The 24,177-nt window shown below is 39.6% G+C and overlaps 1 protein-coding gene across 1 annotated transcript in view; it reads right to left on the bottom strand.

Moving 5' to 3' along the window:
- The window catches only part of LOC141514733 (filensin-like), a 58,280-nt gene extending 34,602 nt beyond the window's left edge, over positions 1–23,678 (bottom strand). Inside the window, exons 1-2 of the mRNA XM_074225765.1 lie at positions 23,317–23,678; positions 9,763–9,823 (exon numbers count right to left, since the gene is read on the bottom strand). Of these exons, the coding sequence (XP_074081866.1) occupies positions 9,763–9,823; positions 23,317–23,678 (423 nt within the window). The remainder of the gene's footprint in view (positions 1–9,762; positions 9,824–23,316) is intronic.
- Positions 23,679–24,177: the final 499 nt, after the last annotated feature.

The raw sequence follows: 24,177 nt of genomic DNA, 5'->3' as shown, positions 1-24,177 counted from the left end.
AGCATATTCAGCTTTTCTTAATTTATATCATTTAAATTGAAACAAATTTTACTCATAATTCTTTGTGAATTATCATCCAACAATTAAATTAAAATGGATAATTGTTCAGCATCTACAGAATTCAGATGGCCCCTGTCCCTGCTATAGTAAGCTCTAAGAAAAATACAAAGCTTAGATAAAATGTGGTTCCTGCCCTCATGGAACTTGCAGTTTAACTAGGAAATCATGGTACATGTAAAAATTATTACAATACAAAATAATACATGTCATGTACATAAGAGAGTTGTAAGTCTGATACCATGTGAGGTTCACATGGAATAAGATTTTTATGGAGATGGGGAAAGTAATTAGATAAAACTTCCCTGGAGAAAATGTTGTTTGAGTTAAGATTGGCTCTTCAGCACTTAAATCTTTCAAATTAAAGCTGCATCTTTTCAGAATGTCTATTAAAACACAATTCTTTTCATCAAAATAAAGAGTTATCGACTTATTTCTGGAAGCATTTCTTCTTCCTTTAAGGGTTTTATCTGGTGAGTTTGTGGTTAAAGTCATTTTTTTCCAGTCATGTCCAATTCTTTGACCCCATTTAGGGTTTTCTTCGCAGTTATTGAAGAAGTTTGCCATTTCCTTCTCCAGATTATTTTACAGGTGAGGACAGTGAGGCAAACAGGCAAACAGGGTCCAGGTCACACAAATAGAAAGGCACAAGGTTAAGTGGGTAAGTTTTCCTAATTCCAGGCCTGGCACTCTATCCACTGTACCACCTTGCTGCCCAAGATAGGTGGTATTTTTGACAGTAATGGAGAATTTTTGGAAGAAAGGATTTGAGGAATTGGGTGGGAAGATAATGACTTCTCTTCTGGAGGATGAGTCTTCCTGCCTTCAAGGCACAGCACTCTATCCAATGCCTCCCAGCTATCCAAAGGCTACCTTAACCTGCCCCCAAAGGAGAATGTAATGCTAATGCATTTGTGGAGATTCTCTCTCTGACTATCTCATTCTCTGTCTCTCTCTGTTTCTCTTTCTGTCTCTGTCACTCTATCTCTCTCTCTATTTCTCTCTCTGACTCTTGTCTTTCTGTCTGTATCTATGACTCTGTCTCTGTCTCTCTCTTCTGCCCCTACCTCTATATCTCTTTGTCTCTTTCTCTGTCTCTCCTCTCTCCATTTCTGGATCGTTCTGGCTCTCTGTCTCTGACTTTCTATCTCCAACTCTGTGTCTATTTCTGTCACTCTCCATCTGTCTCTATCTCTCTGTTTCTCTCCCCAGCCCAGATTTCCCCCATACTATGCTTCTAGAACTAAGATAAGAAGAAGCACCTATTTTCATGATACCACTGATGCTGTCAACAGGACTTTTACATGTGCCATCGATGAAAGTTTCTCATTCTTTCCTCATTGAGACTCTTGACTGCTTCTAAAAACCCATTCTGAATCAGTCCTCAAAAATATGCATGTACCCCATCACATTTCGGATTGCCTATTGAAAAGAGGATCAGGGGTAGCTAGGTGGTGCAGTGGATAGAGCACTGGCCCTGGAGTCAGAAGTACCTGAGTTCAAATGTGACCTCAGACACTTAATTACCTGGGTGTGTGGCCTTGGGCAAGTCACTTAAGCCCATTGCCTTGCAAAAAATCTTAAAAAAAAAAAGTCAAAAGAAAAGAGGATCAGAATAACAATGAGTGTCTACTGAGGCAACCACCAACAGAATTCATAAATATAACAAAAACCTCAATTAAAATCCAGAATGCACAGTGGGTGAATAAATGTTATTTGAATTTCTGGTTAAATGATGTTTAACAAGAAAATCCTTTTTCTTTCAGTTTTTTTTTTTGTTGAAAGTCTAAAGTGTGGAGGGGCGGCTAGGTGGTGCAGTGGATAAAGCACCAGCCCTGGAGTCAAGAGTACCTGGGTTCAAATCCAGTCTCAGACACTTAATAATTACCTAGCCGTGTGGCCTTGGGCAAGCCACTTAACCCCATTTGCCTTGCCAAAAAAAAAAAAAACTTAAAAAAAAAAGAAAAGAAAGTCTAAACTGTGGAACAGAGCTCAAATCTGGCCTCAGACTCTTGAGATTTACTAGCTGTATGACCTTGGGCAAGTCATTTAACCCCATTGCCTCATAAAACCAAACAAAAAAGTCTAAAGGGGAAGCAGCATTAGAGTGCTGGCTCTGGAATCAGAAGACCTGAGTCCAAATTTAACCTCAGATGCAGTATGACCCTGGGCAAGTCAGTCATTTAGCCTCTCTATGTCACAGTTTCCTCATCCATAAAATGGGGATTTTAATAGCACCTACCTCTCAGGGTTATTGTGAGACTCAAACAAGATAATATTTGCAAATCATTTGATATCTTGTACCTAGTGTTTCTTCCCATCCCCTTCCTGCCTAATTAAATATAATCTTGAAACTTAATTATTCATATTCATAGATTTGTTTCTAAAGTGCTTTTCTCACAATCATCCTGCAATATAGCTACCATAAGCATTATTTTCCTCATTTTAGATAAGAGCAAACTGAAGTACAAAGATTCTATGATCTTTCCACAGACTCCTAACTCCATTCTCTACCTTCTTGAATTATACCTTCTTTAGAAGGCTTCCAAAGAAACCTTAGGAACGAGCATGGTCTGTCCTGTTCAAAACTTCTCAGTTTACTTAATAAGTAAAACCCAAACCCTTTTGCCTGATATTCCAGACCACTTCCTTCCCCATAGTCATTACACTGCAGCAAAACTTATCTTCTATCCCCTGTATGCTTAAGGTGCCTCCCCAAGTCTACACCTTTGTTTACACTAATCCCTAAATTTAGAATATCTTTCCTCTCCCTTTTTAACCATTGAATCCCAACCTATCCCTTAAGCCTAATTCAAGTGACATTTCCCTCCAGGATGCCTTCCCTGATCCTCCCAGTTGGGAAACAACCTTTCTCCATGAACTTCATTTTCTTTTATAGCTCTCTAAGGAATAAATTTAGAGCTGTAAATGCAAGGCTAGTAAGTACAAACCCCTACTTTTACAGATGAGGAAACTAAAACACAGAGAGGTGAAGTAACTTGCCCAGGGTCACAATAAGTATTTCAGGTAGAATTTGAATTTAGGATTTCCTAATTCCAAATTCAGTTCTTTATCCAGTGTCACCAACCTGCCAAAGAAACATAATGTCATCTATCATAGATATTTGTACTTATGTCTTATTCTCCTACTAAAGTCCACAAAGACTATGAACTGTATTTTACACAAACTTTTTGTCACCCCCAGAATCTATCTCTGTTTAGGAATTCTATATTCTGTACATGATAGAATTTGAATGCCTTTTGTCAGAGGAATGAATGAGTGAATTTTTGCATCCTCCCTCCTCTAACCCCTTACCCTCCTCCTCCATCCTCTACCACCCCCACATACAAACACAATGGATATAGCAGTCTTTTAATTAAAGCTTGTTGAATTAAATTACTTACAAAGACTTCCCAAAGCATTCTTGACATTCACTCACCTGACTAGAATTCTTATTTTATAACAATCCTTAGAGTGTAAAAAAGTTGTGATTTGGGCATCACCAGAATTTCTCAATAAAAATCACACACTAAAAAAATCATTGAGAAATTTTAATGTAAACTTAATTCTAACCTACAGGACCACCATTCTTTCTGAGAAGAGTATGGCTTATGCCCAATGATTTTGTGAAAATACTGTGAAAAGTTGAGCCTTTTCAATGCATAATAGCATTAAGCCTGGAGAAGTAATTATTCAACCAATTACTCCTACAAAGCCTCTTTCTTTTTTATCTTACTTTGGACATAATTCCTTCATTTTATTCTGAGCTTCATTTCTGTTGCTTCTCCAGTCTTAATCTACCATATCATATAGCATACTTCTCACCTGGACATTCCTCTTGCCTGCCCTACATCCTCCTCACGCTAGTAGCTCCCTCTGCCTTGGATCTTCTCACACTGGCTATACACAGTGTCCCTGCAAATCCTTTCTCTGATTAGTTGGTTCCTCCTGGTATCTCCATTTTAAGGAAATCACCAGGTCAACTACATCCTGACTGATTTTTGGTTTCCACTCAACTCTCTCAACTTTCTTCATCATGCCCCATCTCCCCAAAAGACATATATTCTTTTCAGCTTTCTTTTATGTGCTGTTTTCTTCTGTTAGAATGTAAACTCCAGAGAAGCTAGGTGGTACAGTGAATAGTGCACTGGCCCTGGAGTCAGGGGTACCGGAATTCAAATCCAATCTCAGACATTTGATAATTGCCTGGTTGTGTGACCCTGGGCAAGTTGCGTAACTCAATTGCCATAAATAAATGAATGAATGAATGAATGAATGAATGAATAGATAAATAAAAAATAAACAAACGAATGAATGAATGAATGGATAAATAGATAAATAAATGAGATGTAAGCTCCTTGAAGGCAAAATAATATTTGTGTGTAGTTGTATTTGTATTCCCAGATCTTAGCATAGTGTGTAGTATGTAGAAATGTTTTTGTCTTGAATATTTCCATAACTCTAGGTTTGCCTTTTTTTAGAGACTATTTTGAATGAAAAGAAACTAAGTAAAAGGTGGTTAAACATTGGAGATAAGAAGCTGCAAAAATGGTAAAACTTTGCTTATTTGATCGAATTATTTGGTCAAATATGTCTATCACAACTGCTATTCACAGCCAGATTTGGCTACTTAGTATGTACTTAATTCAAAGTATGATATACAATTGAAAAAAAGAAATCTGAGTCATAGTATTTACCCAATGCCCAATTTACTGATAGTATGGTTAGAAGGAGGATCCAGGAGCCAGTGGCCACCCCAGCTCTAATATTTCTTATTTCTTCTACCAGACTGGCCCAAATTTCATGATTTCCCCAAACTGGAGAGTGATTTCTGACTCTGTTACCCCATTCCAAATTATCCTAATCCCTTACTTATATTCCCTGAAATAAAGAATCAACAACTCTAATTTTTTATCCAACTACCCCATAAGTGGCATGGCCTTTTTAAGGGAGTCATATTACTAAGAAAAATGACAACAGAAGCAAAGTATAAGAAGGATTATATGAGGTAGATGGAGTGACAATGAAGGAGCTTGACAATATGTACACATTTCTCAACTAGTTTGTTCACACTCACACTTTTAGCAAGTTAAATATACTTTGGTATAGGTATGAGATGGGGACTCTACCTGTGATTTCATTGATTATAAGGTATTACTGAATAGGGAAACTCCTGCTGCCTATAAGTCACTTCTCTGAAAATTATATAGCATTAGAGAGCTGTCTAAAACATGGAAAGTTTAAGTTACTTGCCCAGGGTTTCTTGAAATTGGGTCTTCCTGGCTTCTAGTTTTGCTCTCTATCCATTTGCCAAATTCACTCTCATCAATTAATAAAAATTAATTAATGTTTATATGTAATATACCTTTGCCATGGCCACAAATAAACTAATTAATTAATATTTATGTGCGATCTTCCATTATCATATCCACAAATACTGCCTAGAAAACTTCATAGGGGATCACACCTACTGGTTGGTCAGCTATCCAGAGTTTATACTCTTATTCCTGCCTTTGAATTTCAATGAATTTCCAGGAAAAAAAGGAGGAAGCCCAGAGCAGGCATTTTCAAAGAAATCATCATACCTAGCTGAGAGAGGGTCAGAATGCCACATGTGTAGAGAAGAACAGTGGGCAGGAATGGTTAGATGGTGGAGGCATTTGAAAGGTCAGCATCTAGGGGTGGCTAGGTGGTGTAGTGAATAAAGCACTGGCCCTGGAGTCAGGAGTACCTGGGTTCAAATCCAGTCTCAGACACTTAATAATTACCTAGCTGTGTGGCCTTGGGCAAGCCACTTAACCCCATTTGCCTTGCAAAAAAACCCTAAAAAAAAAAGTGAAAGGTCAGCATCTGATGGATTTTTGCTCCTCATCAGATGGTCACCCTCTTCTTCTCCACCTCCTTTTCACAATCCAGAGAAAGGTCAAATTTCCCTTTTTTGTCAGTCAGTCCTGTCACTTCCTGTTTTTCCATTTTCTCTTCCTTGTTTCTTCAGACATGATTTAGAGTTTCAATTTCTCTGTTTAATTTTGTTCTTAACCTATTTAACCAAAATTGTTTCTTGAAAAAGAAAAACCACTTGTTCTACAACAGACCTGAACTGTTTTGACTGGTTGCTGACTTGCACAGCCCAAATTGTTGTTGTCAGTTGAATTAGACACAGTGGCTAAAGAGTTGGCCTTAGAACAAGGAAAATGGGTTTCATGTTCTGTTAGCCCTTATTGGCTGTCTGACCCTGGGAAAGGCTCTCTTTTCTAGGCAGATAATCTATATGGTGTACAGCAGGTGCCAATTTGCATTGGTAGAGAGTATTTCCTCATCTGGAAATTCCATCTATGAATTAAATAGCAAGTCCAGTCCCTAAGCAAAAAAAGGGGGGGAGAGAGGTGGGGGGAGAGAAAGAGAAAGAGAGAGAGAGAGAGAGAGAGAGAGAGAGAGAGAGAGAGAGAGAGAGAGAGAGAGAGAACAAACCACATTCTTTTGAAGAGAAAACTATTTTCCCCTTTGTTTCAAACTGGGGAGAAGAGAAAGAGAAGGGAACAAATTGAACAGATGATCTATTATTTTCATAACCCTGAAGATTGCACAAATCCTATTTCAAACCTTTCACTTATTTTCTTTTCTTTTTGCAAAAAAAACTTTCTGTGAGATAGAGAGTCATTCTCAAGGGTTGACTAACTTTCCCACACAGATGCTTGAAAGAATAGCCTAGCAAAAAAAGGGAGAAGTGAAGACTGTACAAAGCTCTGGGTCTGAACTGGAGAGCTCCAGCTCTGCAGCTGTTGGGAAGCCAGTTCTAATTCAGCTGTTATTTTCTGGAATGGTCAGAGCTTGGCACTGTATGATCCCTGACCTACTCACAAGCATCCTCCTGGTGAATGTATGTGTATTTTGGTTTGATTTTATGTGTGTGTCTGGGTGGGGGTTGGGGGGAGGCGGAGTGAGTATGGGTGAATGTGCTGATTGGTGGTTATGGGTGTATGTGTGTGTCTGTTTATGTGTATGTGAAGTCCATTGATAATTACTCCAGTGACCTCATTCTCACTTAAAGAGATAGATACTCAATAATTGATGGATTAATTATTCAGAGGTTTTAGACTTAGTACCTTTCAAGTAATAAGATATCACATAAGAATTGGATTTAGAGAGGCCAAGTCCTAGGTCATACCTCAGGAGGCTTATAAATTATCAAGTTCATTAGAATTGTAGTATTCCAAAAATTAGAGGGAGTATATCATTCCAGCTAACCTCCCTTGAGAAGGAATTATCTTAGCAGAGAAGAAAGGTTTTGGCTCTTGGTCTCCTTCCCTTTTGGCCAGAGGAAGACCTTGAAGGACTTTCCACGCTCCCATTAGTGTCCTTATAGCATCCTCAGAGCAAATTATATCAATATCGGTACTGGGAGTCAAAGACAGACAGGTCACAAATTCATGGTTTTCAAGGAACCACATAAAAAAAAAAACTACGTCATATTCAAGGGGCACTTCTTAACCACCTCACAAATGAGAGAAAAGGATTTACAACAACCAGGAACTATGAGCTACCATTTTTGACAAAGACTCTGGTAAAACTTATGACCATTTTCCCTAAGTCTTCTGCATTGGGAGTCCCTCAGATTTTTGACAGGATGTTTTACATCAACCTTACTGGAGTCCTGAGCTCAGATCCAGTCTCAGATTAACTGCTTGCTCTGGGACAAATCATTTTACTACTGTTTGCCTCAGTTTCTTCAATTGTAAAAAGGGAACAATCATAGCACTTATCTCCCAAGATTGTTGAGAGGATAAAATGAGATAATATTTATAAAGTACATAACCTAATCAGTGTTTAACAAATGCTTGTTACTTCTTTCTTTCCTTCTTAATTGCCCTTTCTAAAGGCTACCGAAGGTTGCCTAACTAAACTGATTCTCACCTGATCATTCCAGGTGAAACATACCAGACCTAAGAGCTCACCCAGATGCTTCAAAGGTATCCCAAGAGCATTGAAGGGGAAAGGAAGCATTTTTTCCAGTTCTGGAGACTCATCAGTGAGATTGCTAGTTAGGATTAAGATCTTCAGAGATTATATAGATTATCTCTAAATTCATGTTCATATGTGTATATCACTTTAAGATTTACTCAACAATCCTACAAGACAAGTAGCATAAATATTATTATTCAGATTTTACAGGTGTGGTAATCTCTTAGAGATTAAGTGACTTTTTCTAGATACTCAGTAAGGATTAAACCCAGCTCTCCTGACAGCAGATCCAGAGCTCTATTCACTAGACCGCCTTGCTCTGCCCAAAAGCTGCTGCCAAGGTATTTGTCCAGGCTGCAGAGTACTGACCTTGTAAGAAAGTCATTTGCCTATCTGGTCCTGAGATTCAGAAAATCTCAGCAACACCTCTCTTAATCCTTCTAGAAATACTTAAGGCTAGAGTGCCTTAGAAGTCCTATCTATACCAGTGAATTATTACTTCCTCTGCTAAATGACCTCCTTAAAGTACAATCACTAGACAAAGCTGGTTTGACCTTCTGGAATAATCTCTTAGTGAGTACCTTGATTTAGTCTTCCTTCTGGTTTTGTATCCATAATTGTTGGAATCCTGTTTTTCTTTTTTCTAAAAAATTTTGTTTTTGCAAGGCAATTGGGTTAAGTGACTTGCCACATAGCTAGGTAACTATTAAATAAATGTCTGAGTGTGGATTTGAACTCAGGTCCTCCTTACTCCAGGGACAATACTCTATCCACTGTGCCACCTAGCTTTCCCATTATTTTTCTTAAAATCATACTATTTTTGATATAACAAATACTTCTTTAAAAAAAATTCTCTTAAAAATAAATAGCCCCAAAACAACCATGGAGAATTTTGAAGTTCAGTCTTCAAATGTTTATTAGGAGTGTGACCCTGAAAAAGTCACTTGCCACTGTGAGCCCCAGTTTCATCATCTATAAAGCAGGGATAATAATCTCTAGTAACTAGGGAGAGATAGAAAGACAGAGACAGAAGAACAGAGAGACAGAGACAGAGGGAAGGAAGGAAGGAAGGAAGGAAGGAAGGAAGGAAGGAAGGAAGGAAGGAAGGAAAGAGGGAGGGAGGGAAAGGAGGAAGGGAGGGATGGAGGAAAAAAGAAGGGAAGAGGAAGGAGGGAAGGAGGGAAAGGAAGGAAGAAAGGAAGGAAGGAAGGAAGGAAGGAAAAGAGGAAGGGAGGGAAGGAAGGAGGGAAGGGGAGGGAAAGGAGGGAGGGAGGGAGGAAGAAAGGAGGGAAGGAAGGAAGGGAGGAGGAAGGAAGGAAGGAACAAAGTAAGGAAAGAGGGAGGGAAGGAGGGAGGGAGGGAAAGGAGGAAGGGAGGGAGAAAAAAGAAGGGAAGGAGGGAAAGGAGGAAGGAAGGAAGGAAGGAAGGAAGGGAGGGAGGGAGGAAGAAAGGAGGGAAGGAAGGAAGGAAGGGAGGGAGGAAGGAAGGAAGGAAGAAGGACAGAAGGAAGGAAGGAGGAAGGACAGAAGGAAGGAAGGAAGGAGGAAGGAGAGAAGGAAGGAAGGAGGGAGGGAAGGAGGGTGGGAAGGCAGGGAGGGAGGGAAGGAGGAGTGGAAGAAAAGGGGGAGGAAGGCTGAAAAGCTATCCAAACTGTAAAGAGAAAAAACTTTAAGTAGACATCTTAGCAATTCCAAACAGTATTGTCTATGAGCCTGCCCAAACCTAAGGATTTAATAAACTCACCTTATTCAGACATTCAAGCTTTTCTTTCAGTAGGAGCTGATATTCACATTCATTTTGGTACCTGCAAATGGAACACATAAACCATATAAACAGTCCACAGTCTAATATCAATTAACAAGCATTTCTTAAGTATCATTGCATGGGTCAGGTATCAAACTAGGTTCTATAAAGGTAAAAACTGAATAGTCCCCACCCCCTCATGGAAAAGACTAACCTTACATATTAGATGGGAAGGATGAGCACCTAGGGGGTTCAAGAAAGGCTTTGTGGAAGGGGACTTGGGCTGAGCCCTGAAGGAAGATAAGGATTCTGAGAACTCAAAGTGAGGCTGGAATGTGTCCCAGACATGAGGGACAGCCAGGGCAAAGTCCTAGTGAAAGGAAATGAAATGTCATGTATAAGGAACACTAAGAAGAATATGGTATATTTCCCCCATGTAAAAGATGCACCCTTTTTCCAAAACAATTGTGTTCTAAAAACTAGGAGCGTCCTATACAGTGGTTGCAGATTTTTTTATTTGCATTTCCCACTTCTTTCTGCATTTGTTGTCTTTGTGTTCATTGTTTCCACATTTGTTACCAGTATATTAGATGGCATTTTGCCATGTTCTACACAAAAATGGCTCAGAAAAGATTTTCGTCCAGTGCTGAATTCAAGTTCAAAGTGATTCAGTTTGCAAAAGTGAATGGGAATCATGCTGCTGAACATCAGTTTGGTCCTCCTCCAACTGAGAAAACAATCAGAGACAGGCTACGGGAAGAAGAAACCCTCCTGAAAACATCCAGGCAGAAGATCATGAGAGGCAAGTCAGTCAAATGGTCTGAGTAAGAGAGGTAATTGAAGATAAGGATTGAAGAGCAAAGGGCAATTAGAATTCTTATGTCCACAAAGATGGTTCAGCAGGAGGCCAGAAGAATTGCTGATGAAAATGAAGTGATTGATTTCAAAGGAGGACATGATTAGTACTTTGGATTCATGAAAGAAAGTGGAATAAGCTTGTGTCCATATGCCAGACTTGCCCAGGGAGTGCTTGTGGTCAACCCCAGACCAGAGCAGAGGCAGGAGAACAGCCAGAGCAGCTCCTAAAACAGTGATTCATCTATGAACATTGATTCAGCAATACCCTGAAGAGATTATGAAAAAAGGTAAAAATATCACTTGTACAAAAATATTCATGGCAACCCTGTTTGTAGTGGCAAGGAAATGGAAATTGAGTGAATGTCCATGAATTGGGGAATGGCTTAACAAACTGTGGTATGTGTATGTGATGGAACACTATTGTTCTATTAGAAGCCAGGAGGGATGGGAATTCAGGGAAGTCTGGAAGAATTTGCATGAACTGATGCTGAGTGAGATGAGCAGAACCAGAAGAACATGGTACACCCCTAACAGCAACATGGCAGTGATGATCAACCTTAATGGGCTTGTTCATACCAACAGGGCATCAATCAGGCACAATTTTGGGACATCTGCAATGGAAAATGCCATCTGTATCCTGAGAAAGAATTATGGAGTTTGAACAAAGAAAGACTTTCTATGTACCTTTAATTTAATTTTTAAAATTTAATTTAAAATTTTTTTTAAATTTTCATCTTATATAATTCTTCTATATCTCATACTATATGTTTCTTCTCTAAGGATATGATTTCTCTCTCATCACATTCAACTTAGATCAATGCATACTAGGGGAAATGATGTAAAGCCTAACAAACTGCCTTCTGTGGGGGTTGGGGGGAGGGAACCAAAATTAGGGCAAAAATTGTAAAACTGAAAATAAATAAAACCTTTCTAAAATTAAAAAAAATAAAATAAAAAAATTAGAACATCAAAAAAAAAAAGACAGTGATTCGTCATCAAACACAGATGAGGACCAGCTAATGGATGAGAGTTTTTTTTTTGTTTTGGGTTTTTTTTAGTTTTTGCAAGGCAATGGGGTTAAGCAGCTTGCCCAAAGCCACATAGCTAAGTAATTATTAAGTATCTGAGGCCAGATTTGAACTCAGGTACTCCTGTGCTCTATCCACTGCACCACCTAGCCACCCGTGGATGGGAGTTTTGATGGTGATGAGGAGTTATATGAATTTCATGATGAATAAAACTTGAATTCAATGTCTTTATGCAATACATTTTTTATACATGGGAGCATCTTTAAGGTGTGTCTTATACATGGGAGCATCTTATACATGGGGAAGTACAGTATTTAGAGTCCCTGCAGGGGAGTGTGTGCAATATGACTCAAAACATTGGTTGCAAAGGGTTTTAAAGGTCAAATAAATTTATATTCAAAATATAAAAAGGATGTACTAAGTTGACTTCTGTTTAGAATTTTCTAAAAAGATTCAAAGATATCAAAACATTCAAAGACAGCTACATGGTACCATTAATAGAGCACTAGATTGAGAGTCAAGAAGACCTGAATTCAAATCTAGCCTCAGAGACTTACTTAGCTGGGCAAATAATTTAACCTCTGCCTCATCTGCAAAAGGGAATAATAGTAGCATTTGCCTCCTTGGGTTTTATGAGAATCTGTTGTGTCATATGTATTCCAGGCTAAGAGCTATGAAGGGTTAACACAGAAATAGTTATGTGCTTTAACCAGCAAGATGTACTTCAGAGCTTAGACAAGGGAGTAGCTGCATGTGTGAGCTAGGAGGTATACTCCCAGGCCCAGATAGAGCATTCTGAGAAAATTACCTTCTGCACTTTGTTTATCAAATCACTGTTCGGTTCTCAAAACAATCTTCTCTCTGTTTAGCAGAACACTGTTTGGTTCTCAAAACAATCACCTAAGACATACACAAGGTATGCATGTGAAAAAATGCTTGCTAAAACGCTTATGTAATTGGTTACGTAAATGTAGAGTATAAAAGTATGTATCCTGTGATCAATAAACGAACCAGCTTATGCATCATATTGATGTCGGCCTGGGTTCCCTCCTCCAGACTCGACATATGGTGACCCCGACGTGAGGGAAGTGAGTCGAATGGGGAGAAGACATCCCAGTTTGAGTTGGTAGGGAAGTGCTGACACCCCCTCACTCAGCGCTAGAAGAAAAGCGGATTTAAGTGGCCACGACTGACTGGTGAGTCAGGGAATTTGGGATGGGAATGGCTGCATCAGCCACCGAGCACACTGCGCTCAATACCTTAGAGGATTTATCGAAAAAATATGACCTGCCTGTTAAGAGATCAGAAATTTCCTGGATGCTACACTGGGGAAGAGATAAGGGCATAATTACTAAGACTGAAGAACTCTTCTCCTTGGAAAAATGGGATAAGCTGGGAAAAAGCTTATGGGAAGCAGTCCAAACTAAGAACAAGGAAGCCCAGAGACTGGCAGAACCGTATGGCACACTGTGCAAAATTGTCTATGATGACATTGAAAGTTTGTGGGCTTGCCCCGCTGTGACTGATGCTGAAAGGACCACTATTGGAGGAAGTTCAGATGTGCCTCCTCTAGCAGAAAAACTGTTAATTAATCCCCGCCGCCACCTGTCCAGGAAGAGGGCAGGCGGGTGGGCCGCCCCAGAGCCTTCCCACTGCCACCTTTGTCTCTCGCAGGCTTTTCAGATCAGGGGCCCTGGGCTGCCTGCACTCTGTGGCCTGGGTGGGAGCAGACCGAGGGGAGGAAAGCTGATCCTATTCCCCCCTCCGCTCCGTTAGTCCGGCCACTGCCGTGCTTCCGCTCCCTCTCCCTGCTGCATCCTGCTCATCTCAGCCAAGGCTTTGGCGAAAACCTTCAACCTGACCTGACACAGACTAGAATGATTGTTGCCTCCTGCCCTGACTGCAGTACAACAACTCTCCTGCTTAATGAGAACTTGACTCAGCAGCCGCCGTGAATCATCCCTGGGCTGGCAGAGGAGGGAGGAGGATTTAACCCCCTCCCACCCCACTTCATGTCCGCGTCTCATTCGCCTGTCTGCCTGGCAGGACCGCCGCTGACAGGGCTCATCAGGATGTTAAAAAATACTTAGCCTAGTTTTTAAATGAAAAGGGGGAGGTTGGGGGATCACCGCATAACATGGTGAGCAAAGTGATTTATGTTTTGAACTGGCTTAACCCTAAGCACTCCATCTCAGATAACAAGCCTCTTTACTTTCACTTTTCAAAGAATGCAGCACACTTTGCTGGTGTTGACATTTCTGTCTCTGTTTTTGATCCTAAGACTGCCCAATGGGACAATTCCTATCGGTTACTAACCTGCGGACGAGGGTATACTTGTGTTGTTTCAGGTTCATCGAAACCACAGCAAGTTCCTGCAAAGTGGATGAAACCTCACCTGAAAGATGATACTTCTTCTGCTGGCACTTACATCCTGCCCGCTATGGCTCTTGTGACTCATCTGATTCCTAAGTATCTACAGCATCAAATGTGTATCTCCCTGAAATCAGCTGGTGATCCGTTCAAGACATGCTTCATAGGGATCCCCCTGGACCCAGAGAACATCAAACAGAGACTGAAAGGGTACTATGGACAGTTAAAGGAAATATGTAGGAGTTTTCAGCAGTATAGTTCTTATGCATGTATGTGTGATAAACAGCAAAATTATACCTGGCCATCCCTGAAAAATAGTTGTAGATTAAAAGCTATTCTGGAGGCTTTAAATAAACCAACTACACAGGAACCACAGGAAATAAATCTCTTATGGAGTGTCCCCCCTGGAATAAAAGAGAATATCACTCATCTCCCACATTGTAGTCTTGTGAGCTCCCCACAACTTTATAATGCCACAGGAGTTTTTATATTTGGAGGTTTAGAGTATTTTAAAGAAAACGCGCCTTGAGATTCCCCTAAGTGGAAACGATTCACTAATGTATCAGGGCATTTTCATCATTGGAATTTATCAAAAACAGAACAAGGGCTCCTTGAAGTACAAATTGAGGGAGCGAAGTCATTACCCCCTGGAGTATTCTTGATATGTGAAGACAAGGCATACAGTTCTATCCCATGGTGTCCTATAGGAGGACCTTGTTACCTAGGCCAATTAGCACTAGTGTCCACACCATACCTTAATTTCTCCAGAAGCCCTAGGAAAACAAGGAGCATTCCCCTGGCTTCCAACTGCAATAAAAATGTTAAATTTCTATCAGTATCAGAAACAGTAGCCGCATCCTTTTTCACACCAGGGGTAATGGCATCTATTAATTATAATACCATGAAAAAACTTGCATGTTGGGCAAAAGCTCAGGCTGACATTACGTCCATGGCTTTAATGGATATAATTACGGAAGTACAGAGCATTCGCAAGGCTACACTACAAAATAGAGCTGCAATAGATTTCTTGATTTTATTACATAATCATGGTTGTGAGGAATTTGAAGGCATGTGTTGCTTTAATATTTCAGATAATAGTGCTTCAGTCTATGCTAAAATCAAAAAGTTACAAGAAAATCTTGATAAAATAACTGTACATGAAGATTTCTTTAAGGATTGGTTAAAATCTTTAGGATTACCTGCTTGGCTTTTGGCAATTGTTAAACCTATAATTGTAATTTGCTTTATACTTGTTATATTCTTGTTGTTTGGACCATGCATACTTTTGTGTTGTCAGAGATCTCTAGCAAACATGCTCTCCCAGGCCTTTAAACGAAAAGGGGGAGATGTATTCCAGGCTAAGAGCTATGAAGGGTTAACACAGAAATAGTTATGTGCTTTAACCAGCAAGATGTACTTCAGAGCTTAGACAAGGGAGTAGCTGCATGTGTGAGCTAGGAGGTACATTCCCAGGCCCAGATAGATAGAGCATTCTGAGAAAATTACCTTCTGCACTTTGTTTATCAAATCACTGTTTGGTTCTCAAAACAATCTTCTCTCTGTTTAGCAGAACACTGTTTGGTTCTCAAAACAATCACCTAAGACATACACAAGGTATGCATGTGAAAAAATGCTTGCTAAGACGCTCATGTAATTGGTTATGTAAATGTAGAGTATAAAAGTATGTATCCTGTGATCAATAAACGAACCAGCTTATGCATCATATTGATGTCGGCCTGGGTTCCCTCCTCCGGACTTGACAAGAATCAAATGAGATAATGTTTATAAAGTTCTTTGAAAACCTGAAAGCAGTATATAAATAATAGCTATTATTGTATCCCAAAAATGTGTACAGCATTATAAACGTGTTGTTGTTTGGTCATTTTTCCTTATGTCTGACTATTCCTGAATCCATTGGGAGGTTTTCTAGACAAAGATGCTGGAATGGTTTGCCATTTCCAGCTCATTTGAAAGATGAGGAAACTGAGGCAAAACAGGCAATCCATATTCAGATTTACACTGGCCAATATAGGTGATGTCTTTTTTGGTCACAGTATCTTATGAAGGCATATGAAGGTCTGGTTAGGAAGACTTAAATTCAAATCTGGCCTCAGCACTTACTAGCTGTGTGACACTGGGCAAGGCATTTAACCCTGTTTGTTTCAGGTTCCTCAACTATAAAATGTGGATAATAATAATAACACCTATCTCCCAGGATTGTTATGAGAAACAAATGAAATATTTTTTTAAAAAAATTCATAGCACAGTACCATTTTACAACTATATAAATGTTTATCCTCTTCTTCCTTTATAAAGACCATCTACTACTAAGATAAGGGCTAGGATGGGGATGGGGTGTAAAAATCCAAATTAATGGATCAAGAATACACAGAGATGAAATCACAGACCTGCTGAAATGCTGCAAATAACCAACAAACATCATTTTATTTCTGTGGAATTTCTGTGGAATTTACTCTAGGGAAACTGCCACCACTTGGGCAGCAATGGAGAGTAACTCAGAAAAATGTTCTGCAGAGAAAAAGAAATTTGGGAAATCTTTCTACACAGGAAAATGAGATGATTTTTTATTTCCAAGGTAGGGGATAAAAACAAGACCCGAAATGCTATCATCATAGGTGGTGTTTCCAAAGGGGAATTTGCTTTGCCAGGGCAGTTGGCACCTTTTCTGCACCTTACAGTTTTAGAAAATTGACTGGATCAAGTGACTTGCCTGGGGTCTCACAGTTCTTAATCAGTCAAAGGAACTCATATTTTCCTCACTTCTAGATTGCTGTATACACTAGATCAAGTTGCCCCTCATTGTGTCTTGATGATTAGCCTTTAATAAAGGAAAGTGTGTAAGTATTTGGCAAGATTACTTGAATTTCATAAGTTGTATATTTCATAATGGGATAGAGGTGAGGAGAGGGGGGGAGCAACCCATCCCCAAAGGGTCTAGAATCTAGATTACTAGCATAAGATTGCAGATAAAACACTCTTCCTAGATAGATTTGAGTTATCTATCCATTGAGGCAAGTGAACTGGTTCTGAAGTTCTTAACTTTTGGGGGGGGGTCAAGAATCCCTTTGAGTCAAAGACTTCTACAAAGGTGAAATTTTTAGACCCCCTTATCAGATTGTTTTTCAAAACATAAAATAAAACATATAGAATTGCAGAGGAACCAAGGAAATAAGGTTCTCAAATAAAAAAAACTCAAAGTTTAAATTTTTTGTCACGAATATGGAAATAGATTTTTCATGACTTCACATGTGTAATCAATAACATATAGCCTTCTCAAGGAGTGAGGTACAGACAAAAGGGAGAGAGAGAATTTGAAACATGCAATTTTTTAAATAGGAAATATTTAATGAAATAAATAAAAATGTATTTAAAAAACAATTTTATGATCCTTTAAACTACAAGATCTTGGGGCAGAGCCAAGATGGCAACAGGAGAGGACCTTCTCACAGTTGCTCTGGAGCAAAACTTATAAACTAAGGACTCTAACTATATTTTTGACAAACAGAACCCACAGAGAGATCCAGTGAGGCAGTTCTCCAACCCAAGGTAACCTGGAAAAGAGCAGAAAGGCTCGGCTCCACTGATCGGTGGGGTGGCCTACCAGAGGGAAGGAACTTCAGCCACCTGGAGGCAGCCCCAGGGCTCTGGGAGCTGCAGCTCACAGCCTGGGGGCAGTTTCCTGAATTACACTCTGGGGAGCATCAAGCACAACTTGGGGGAACAGCGGAAGGACCTCTGCCAGAGCAAGCACATGAAGCCCAGCCCTCAGGGCACACAGCAAGCAGCATGGTCACAACAGCCCAGATCCAGGAACCAGAAGCAAGCAAAGCGGGTGAGCAGGAGCCCCCAGGGCATGAACCCATTGAGCCTAGGGAGAGGAGTGAAGAGAGAGAGAGCCGAGCTCTGTCCTCTGTCCCTGGAACAGAACTCTGGGGTTCAGACCACATTCAGATCCTGATCCAAGCCTAGGCCCCCCATAGAACAGCAGGACCCCCCCACCTCAGCCCCATGGCAGAGGGGGGTGCTTATGGTCATTCAAAGACCATAGGTGGGAGGACAGAGCTTCACACACTGAGATCCTTGTGGGGTGTCCCAAAAACTCAGGAAGCACCCCAAAACCAGGCTGAGGCTGGGAAAATGAGCAAGCAGAGAAAAAAGAGGAACACCATTGAGAAATACTTTGCTTGTGATCCCAAGAAGGATCAAAACACTCAATCTGAAGATGAGGAGGTACAAGCTCTTGCATCTAAAGGCTCCAAGAAAAACTGAAATTGGGCTCAGGCCATGACAGAGCTCAAAAAAGACTTTGAAAATCAAGTGAGGGAGATAGAGGAAAAATTGGGAAAAGAAATGAGAGAGATGCAGGAAGAACATGAAAATGAACTCAACAGCTTAGTCAAGGAGATCCAAAAAAATGCTGAAGAAAATAACATGTTAAAAACCAGCATAGGTCAAATGGATAAAACAGTTCAAAAAGTTATTGAGGAGAAGAATGCTTTAAAAAGCAGAATTGGCCAGATGAAAAAGGAGATAAGAAAGCTCTCTGAGGAAAATAAATCCTTCAGACAAAGAATAATTTACGAGAAATCAGGACTCAATACTTCAAAACCAAAAGAATGAAAAACTAGAAGAAAATGTGAAACATCTCATTGAAAAAACAACTGATATGGAAAATTGATTTAGGAAAGATAATTTAAAAATTATTGGAATACCTGAAAGTCATGACCAGGAAAAAAGCCTTGACATCATTTTCAAAGAATTATTACAGGAAAATTGCCCTGATATCCTAGAAGCACAGGGCAAAATAGAAATGGAGATAATCCACCAATCTCCCTGAGAAAGAGATCCAAAAAAAAAAAAAACCTCCCAGGAATATTATAGCCAAGTTCCAGAACTCCCAAGTCAAAGAGAAAATATTACAAGCAGCCAGAAGGACACAGTTCAAATATTGTGGAGCTGCAGTCAGGATCACACAGGACTTAGCAGCAACTACATTGGAAGCTCGTAGGGCTTGGAATACAATATACTGGAAGGCAAAAGAGCTTAGAATGCAGCCAAGAATCAACTACCCAGCAAAACTGAACGTCCTCTTCCAGGGAAAAAGATGGACTTTCAATGAAACAGGGGAATTTCAAATGTTCCTGTTGGAATGGCCAGAGCTGAACAGAAGGTTTGATCTTCAGATACAGGACTCAGGTGAAGCATGGAGATTGGAGGAGAAGGGGAAAATATAGGGACTTAATGATGATGAACTGCATGTATTCCTGTATAGAAAAATGACACTGATAATACTCATATGAACCTTCTCAGTTAATAGAGCAGGTAGAGGGAGCTTTTATAGTTGAAGCACAGGAGAAAGCTGAATTTGAAGATAAAATATCGTGTAAAAATAGAGTCAATAGATAAAAGGGAAATGTAATGGGAGAAAGAAAAAAGGAGAGGAGGAATAGGCTAAGATATTTCATATAATAAGATTTTTCTTTATTACAATGAGCTATTGCAATGATATGGAAGAGGGGAAGGCGAGGTGGAATGGAGGAATCTTTGCTCTCATCAGAGGTGGCTAGGAGAGGAAACAGTATATATACTCAATGGGGTATAGGCATCTGGAGTAAGAAGGGGGGGACGGGGAGGAGGGGTGGGGATATGAATGATGGAGGAGAGGATGGACCATGTGGGGAGAGTGGTTAGATATAGCACATTTTCTTTTTTATTTCTTGCAAGGGGCTGGGATTGCATGGCCTGCCCAGGACCATAGGGCTGGGTGGATGCTGGGTATGTGGATTCAGGGCCTCTTGGCCCCAGGGCTAGGGATCTGTCTGCTATGCCACTCAACTACCCTACAGCAGAGACAGAGTGAATGGGGAGAGAAAATATAGTTCATGGTAGTAAAGAAGTATGAATAGACGGAGTTGCGATCAGCAGTGGCAGTGGTGGAAAAATATGGAAGTAACTTTTGTGATGAACTTATCATAAAGAATGTGATCCACTCACGACAGTGGTGTTGGAACACAGACTGAAGCACATTTTTTTTATTATTATTATTTTCTGGGAGGTATTGCAGAGCAAATGGGACTCGGTGGCCTGCCTGGGGCCACACAGCTGGGTGTCTGAGGCCAGATTTGGACCTGGGTGCTCCTGGCTCAAGGGCCAGTGATCTGTCTGCCACCCAGCCACCCCTACTATTATTATTATTACTATTTTATTTTATTTTGGGTCTTTTGGGGGGAGGTTGTAGGGCAATGGGGTTGGGGTGGCTTGCATGGGGTCACACAGCTGGGTGATTGTTGGGTGTCTGGGGCTGGATTTGGGCTCAGGTGCTCCTGGCTCCAGGGCCAATGCTCTGTCCACTGCGCCACCTGGCCATACCAATAGTTATTATTTTTTTTTAATTTTAATTTTTTTCTCTCCCCTTTATCGCTTATGCAGGTCTATATTTTCTTGGAGGTATGGGGTATTATGTTTACTCTTAAACAAGACTATTTTAGTAATGTATAAAAAAACATTATTTGTACAAAATAAGAATAAATAAATTAATTAATTAAAATAAACTACAAGATCTCTAAGATCCCCTTCAGTTCTAAAATATGATTCTGGGAAAGTTCTTACAGTTTAAAGTGAAGAGTTGTTTCTTAAACAAATAAAATTAGCTTTGAACTTATCTTTGTAAACAGATACACACACACACACACACACACACAGACACAAAAACACAAATTTCAATGCATAGGAGCTAGACTTAGGATGCTCTTGGGTAATACAATGGATAGAGAACTAGACCTGGTGTCAAGAAGCCTGGATTCAGATCTTGCCCTAAAAACTATATGACCTTGAATCAGTCATTTAACCTCTCTGTTTCATCTGTAAGATGGTAATAACAATTGCATCTACCTCATAGGGTTTGTTTCTGTGAGGGCAAAATGAGATAAAATATTTAAGCACTTTGCAAACCTTAGAGTACTATATAAATTCTAGCTATTATTATTACCAAGAGCTACCATGGAAGGGATCTAAAACTGCATCTAATCCTAACCCTTCATTTTAGACAGGTGGGGGCACAGTGGCTACAGTGCTGAATCTGGAATCAGGAAGGCGAGTCAGGAATCAGATCTAGTCTAGTTATGTATGACCTTGGGCAGGTCACTTAATTTTGTCTGTCTTAATTTCCTCAAAATGGGAATGATAATAATGTAAAATGGGAGTAATTATAATGGCCCCTACCCTTAAAGGGTTTTTATGAGGATTAAATGTGATAAGATTTGGTTTTTGGAGGCAAACAGGTTTAAGTGACTTACCAGGGTTGTACAGCTAGTGTCTGAGGTTGGATTTGAACTTAGGTCCTCCTAACTTTAGGGCCAGTGCACTTTCCACTGTACCACCTCGCTACCCTCAAGGTAATTTTTGTTTAAAAACAACATACTCAACGCAGTGCCTGCACAGAGTAGGCATTATAGAAATTTATATCCCTTTTCTTCTTTCCATTTTACAGAAAAGGAAACTAAAGTTTAGGAAAGTTAAGTGATTTGTCTAAGGTTATACAAGTAGTAAACTTCAGAGGGCAGAATTTAAACCCAGTTCCTCTAGCAATGCTCTTTCCACTGTAATATATATATATATATATATACTACAACTTTAAGATTACTGAGACAAGAAATTTTTTGTTAGTCTGAACTATTGCCTCAATGCCCTATCTTGTTTTGCTAGTATAGCCTGGAAAGGAACATGACATAATGAATAGGGAAACTTTCTGTGGAATTAGAAAACCTGACTTTAAGTCTTGCTTCTGGAATACCCAGGACAAGTCACTAAATATTTCAAAGCCTCAAGTATTTCTCTAAAACTAAATACTGCAGAACACCTGTTTCCTTAATGGGTAGAGAGATGATCTGCCTGGAGAAATCACCTAGATAGATAAAATCATAGGTTTGTACTCAAAAAGCTAATAAGCTAGCCATATAAATCTCTCAGCAGAAAATTCTTAATACTGTTAATATATTAAAATTCTGCTTTTTAAAGTACACCTCCTAGGTATAGAATAAAACTTAAGCTAGTAGGGTTCATAAATGATGGCTACAAACATTTCTGGACTCGAAGCTTCATTTTTTTATTACTTTCTAGCTTGGACCGGTTATGAATCCAGCTGAGGAATATGAAATCAAATTATATGTGACTGGACATTGTGAAAATATAATTTCATTTTTAAAATAAGTTTCAACCTTCCTCTCAAATAAGTGCAAGCTCTCCACACAAATTATTTGCAAAGGAATAAAACTTTTCAAATAAATCATAAAGACAAGAAAAGAGCAAGTAAATTAAAGAAAAAGAATCTAAAATTAAAACTGGGATTTCCTTAATTAAGAATTCATAGCACCTTTTTTTTAATTATCCAAATAAATAAGTTGTTTCCTTAAGCAAAGATTAATCTGGGGCTCAAATGATGCTGATAACCCTTTTGTACTTTGAGACAAGTGCACAATTTCCCCCTTCTCTTTGACTCTAAATATATCTTACATAAATGAACTTTATTAAAATTAATTTAAAAGCAAAGTCAGTTGAAATTTGATCCTTTTGTTAGGTGTTACACAGGTAAATCTCTGTCCTTACCATATTTTTAAAAACAACAATAGTCAAAACTAGAAATAAAGGGCATCATGGAAAATGTAACTGATTTATATCACTTGATAGACTCAAAGTAAAATGTTTAAAAGAGAACTGGAGAAAGAAATGGCAAATCACTCTAATAATTGTGCCAAGAAAACCCCAAATGGGGGTCACAAAGAGTCAGAAATGTTGAAGATAACAAAGATTCTTTTTATAGGCAAGTCTTCTGCAATTAATATACAGGATAAATCTAAACAAACAATGTTGAAGATAACAAAGATTCTTTTTATAGGCAAGTCTTCTGCAATTAATATACAGGATAAATCTAAACAAACTACTTAAACTCTAGATTTGCATATGAATATAATATACTTGCATATATATGTTTCTATGCATAATATATATGTAGCAGTACTTAATGATACATGCAAAAAAACACAGTCCCTAGAAAACACTTAAGAATACTGTGTTCATTCAATAATTAGGAAATCAGTTTCCTGAACAACTTCTAGAATCATAACTCCTTTGAAGTTTACTGTGGCCAGTGATAAGTAGTAAAGTGGACATTGACCACACTACTCCTGGAGAAGAACTATTTGAGCTAACTTGCTCCTGCCAAACATTCCCATAACTCCCATCTCCTAGCAGCCATGTCTCATCCCACAACAAAACTTACTTATTTCGGAATTCATCGAGTACCCGTTGGGCATCCTTGTCCTCACGCTCCAACTTGGCCCGGTCAATAGCCAGGTCCCTTGCCCGCTGAAGGTTCAGCTCTATTTGTTCAGAAAATGCCTCCTCCAAGCTGGCCAACTCATCTAGACGCTGGAAGGTCTCTAGCTGCTTTCTGAAGATGGCATTGCGCTGCTCCAGCCCCCGAGCCCAGTTGATGTAATTGGCAAAGCGCTCATTGAGTTCCTGCAGATTCTCCAGTCCTTGGGCCTGGCCCAGGTTACTCAGGTCTCCAGAACCATGCAATTCATCAGTCCGTTCATATTTTTCTTTTCGGGTCTCACGCAGATAGGTGCTCCTATACATGGTTACTTGGGGTCCCGATGAACCTCAGTCTCCCCTTTTCTTTTGTCCCACACCAGGGACTGTGTCTCCCTCTGTCTGATGTTATATTTGATAGGGGAACAAGATGAATACAATACCTACATGCTTGGCTTTTTGCATTTGTCCCAGGAGTCTGAATTCCAGTAACCCTCTAAATAAACATCCACATGCCCCACATCACTTTTCTATGCCTTTCCAGAACCAGGTCAGCAGATGGGCAGAGTATGTTTTACATCATCCCCTAGCTCATGAAAAATAATAGAGAGGGGGTTTTGGTTTTTGCAAGCTGGTTTAGAAGGTCATAGATCAGATGCCCTACAGAGGCCCTGAGAATTAAAAAGCTAGATTGAGATCATGGGTCAGTAGTTTTTTGTTCTGTATTTGTTTAGGCCTCTAGTCATTTTACTGAATGGCAGGTCTGGGAAGAATGAAAGGCATGATTTCTCTGTGTTCGGTTTCATTGTTAGGTTATTGTAAAGGA

This window comes from Macrotis lagotis, chromosome 1 (genome assembly GCF_037893015.1).
Source record: "Macrotis lagotis isolate mMagLag1 chromosome 1, bilby.v1.9.chrom.fasta, whole genome shotgun sequence".
In the NCBI taxonomy this organism is placed as follows: Eukaryota; Metazoa; Chordata; class Mammalia; order Peramelemorphia; family Peramelidae; genus Macrotis; species Macrotis lagotis.
Note: the sequence above shows the minus strand (reverse complement) of the source record. Positions and strands in the feature narration are given on the sequence as shown.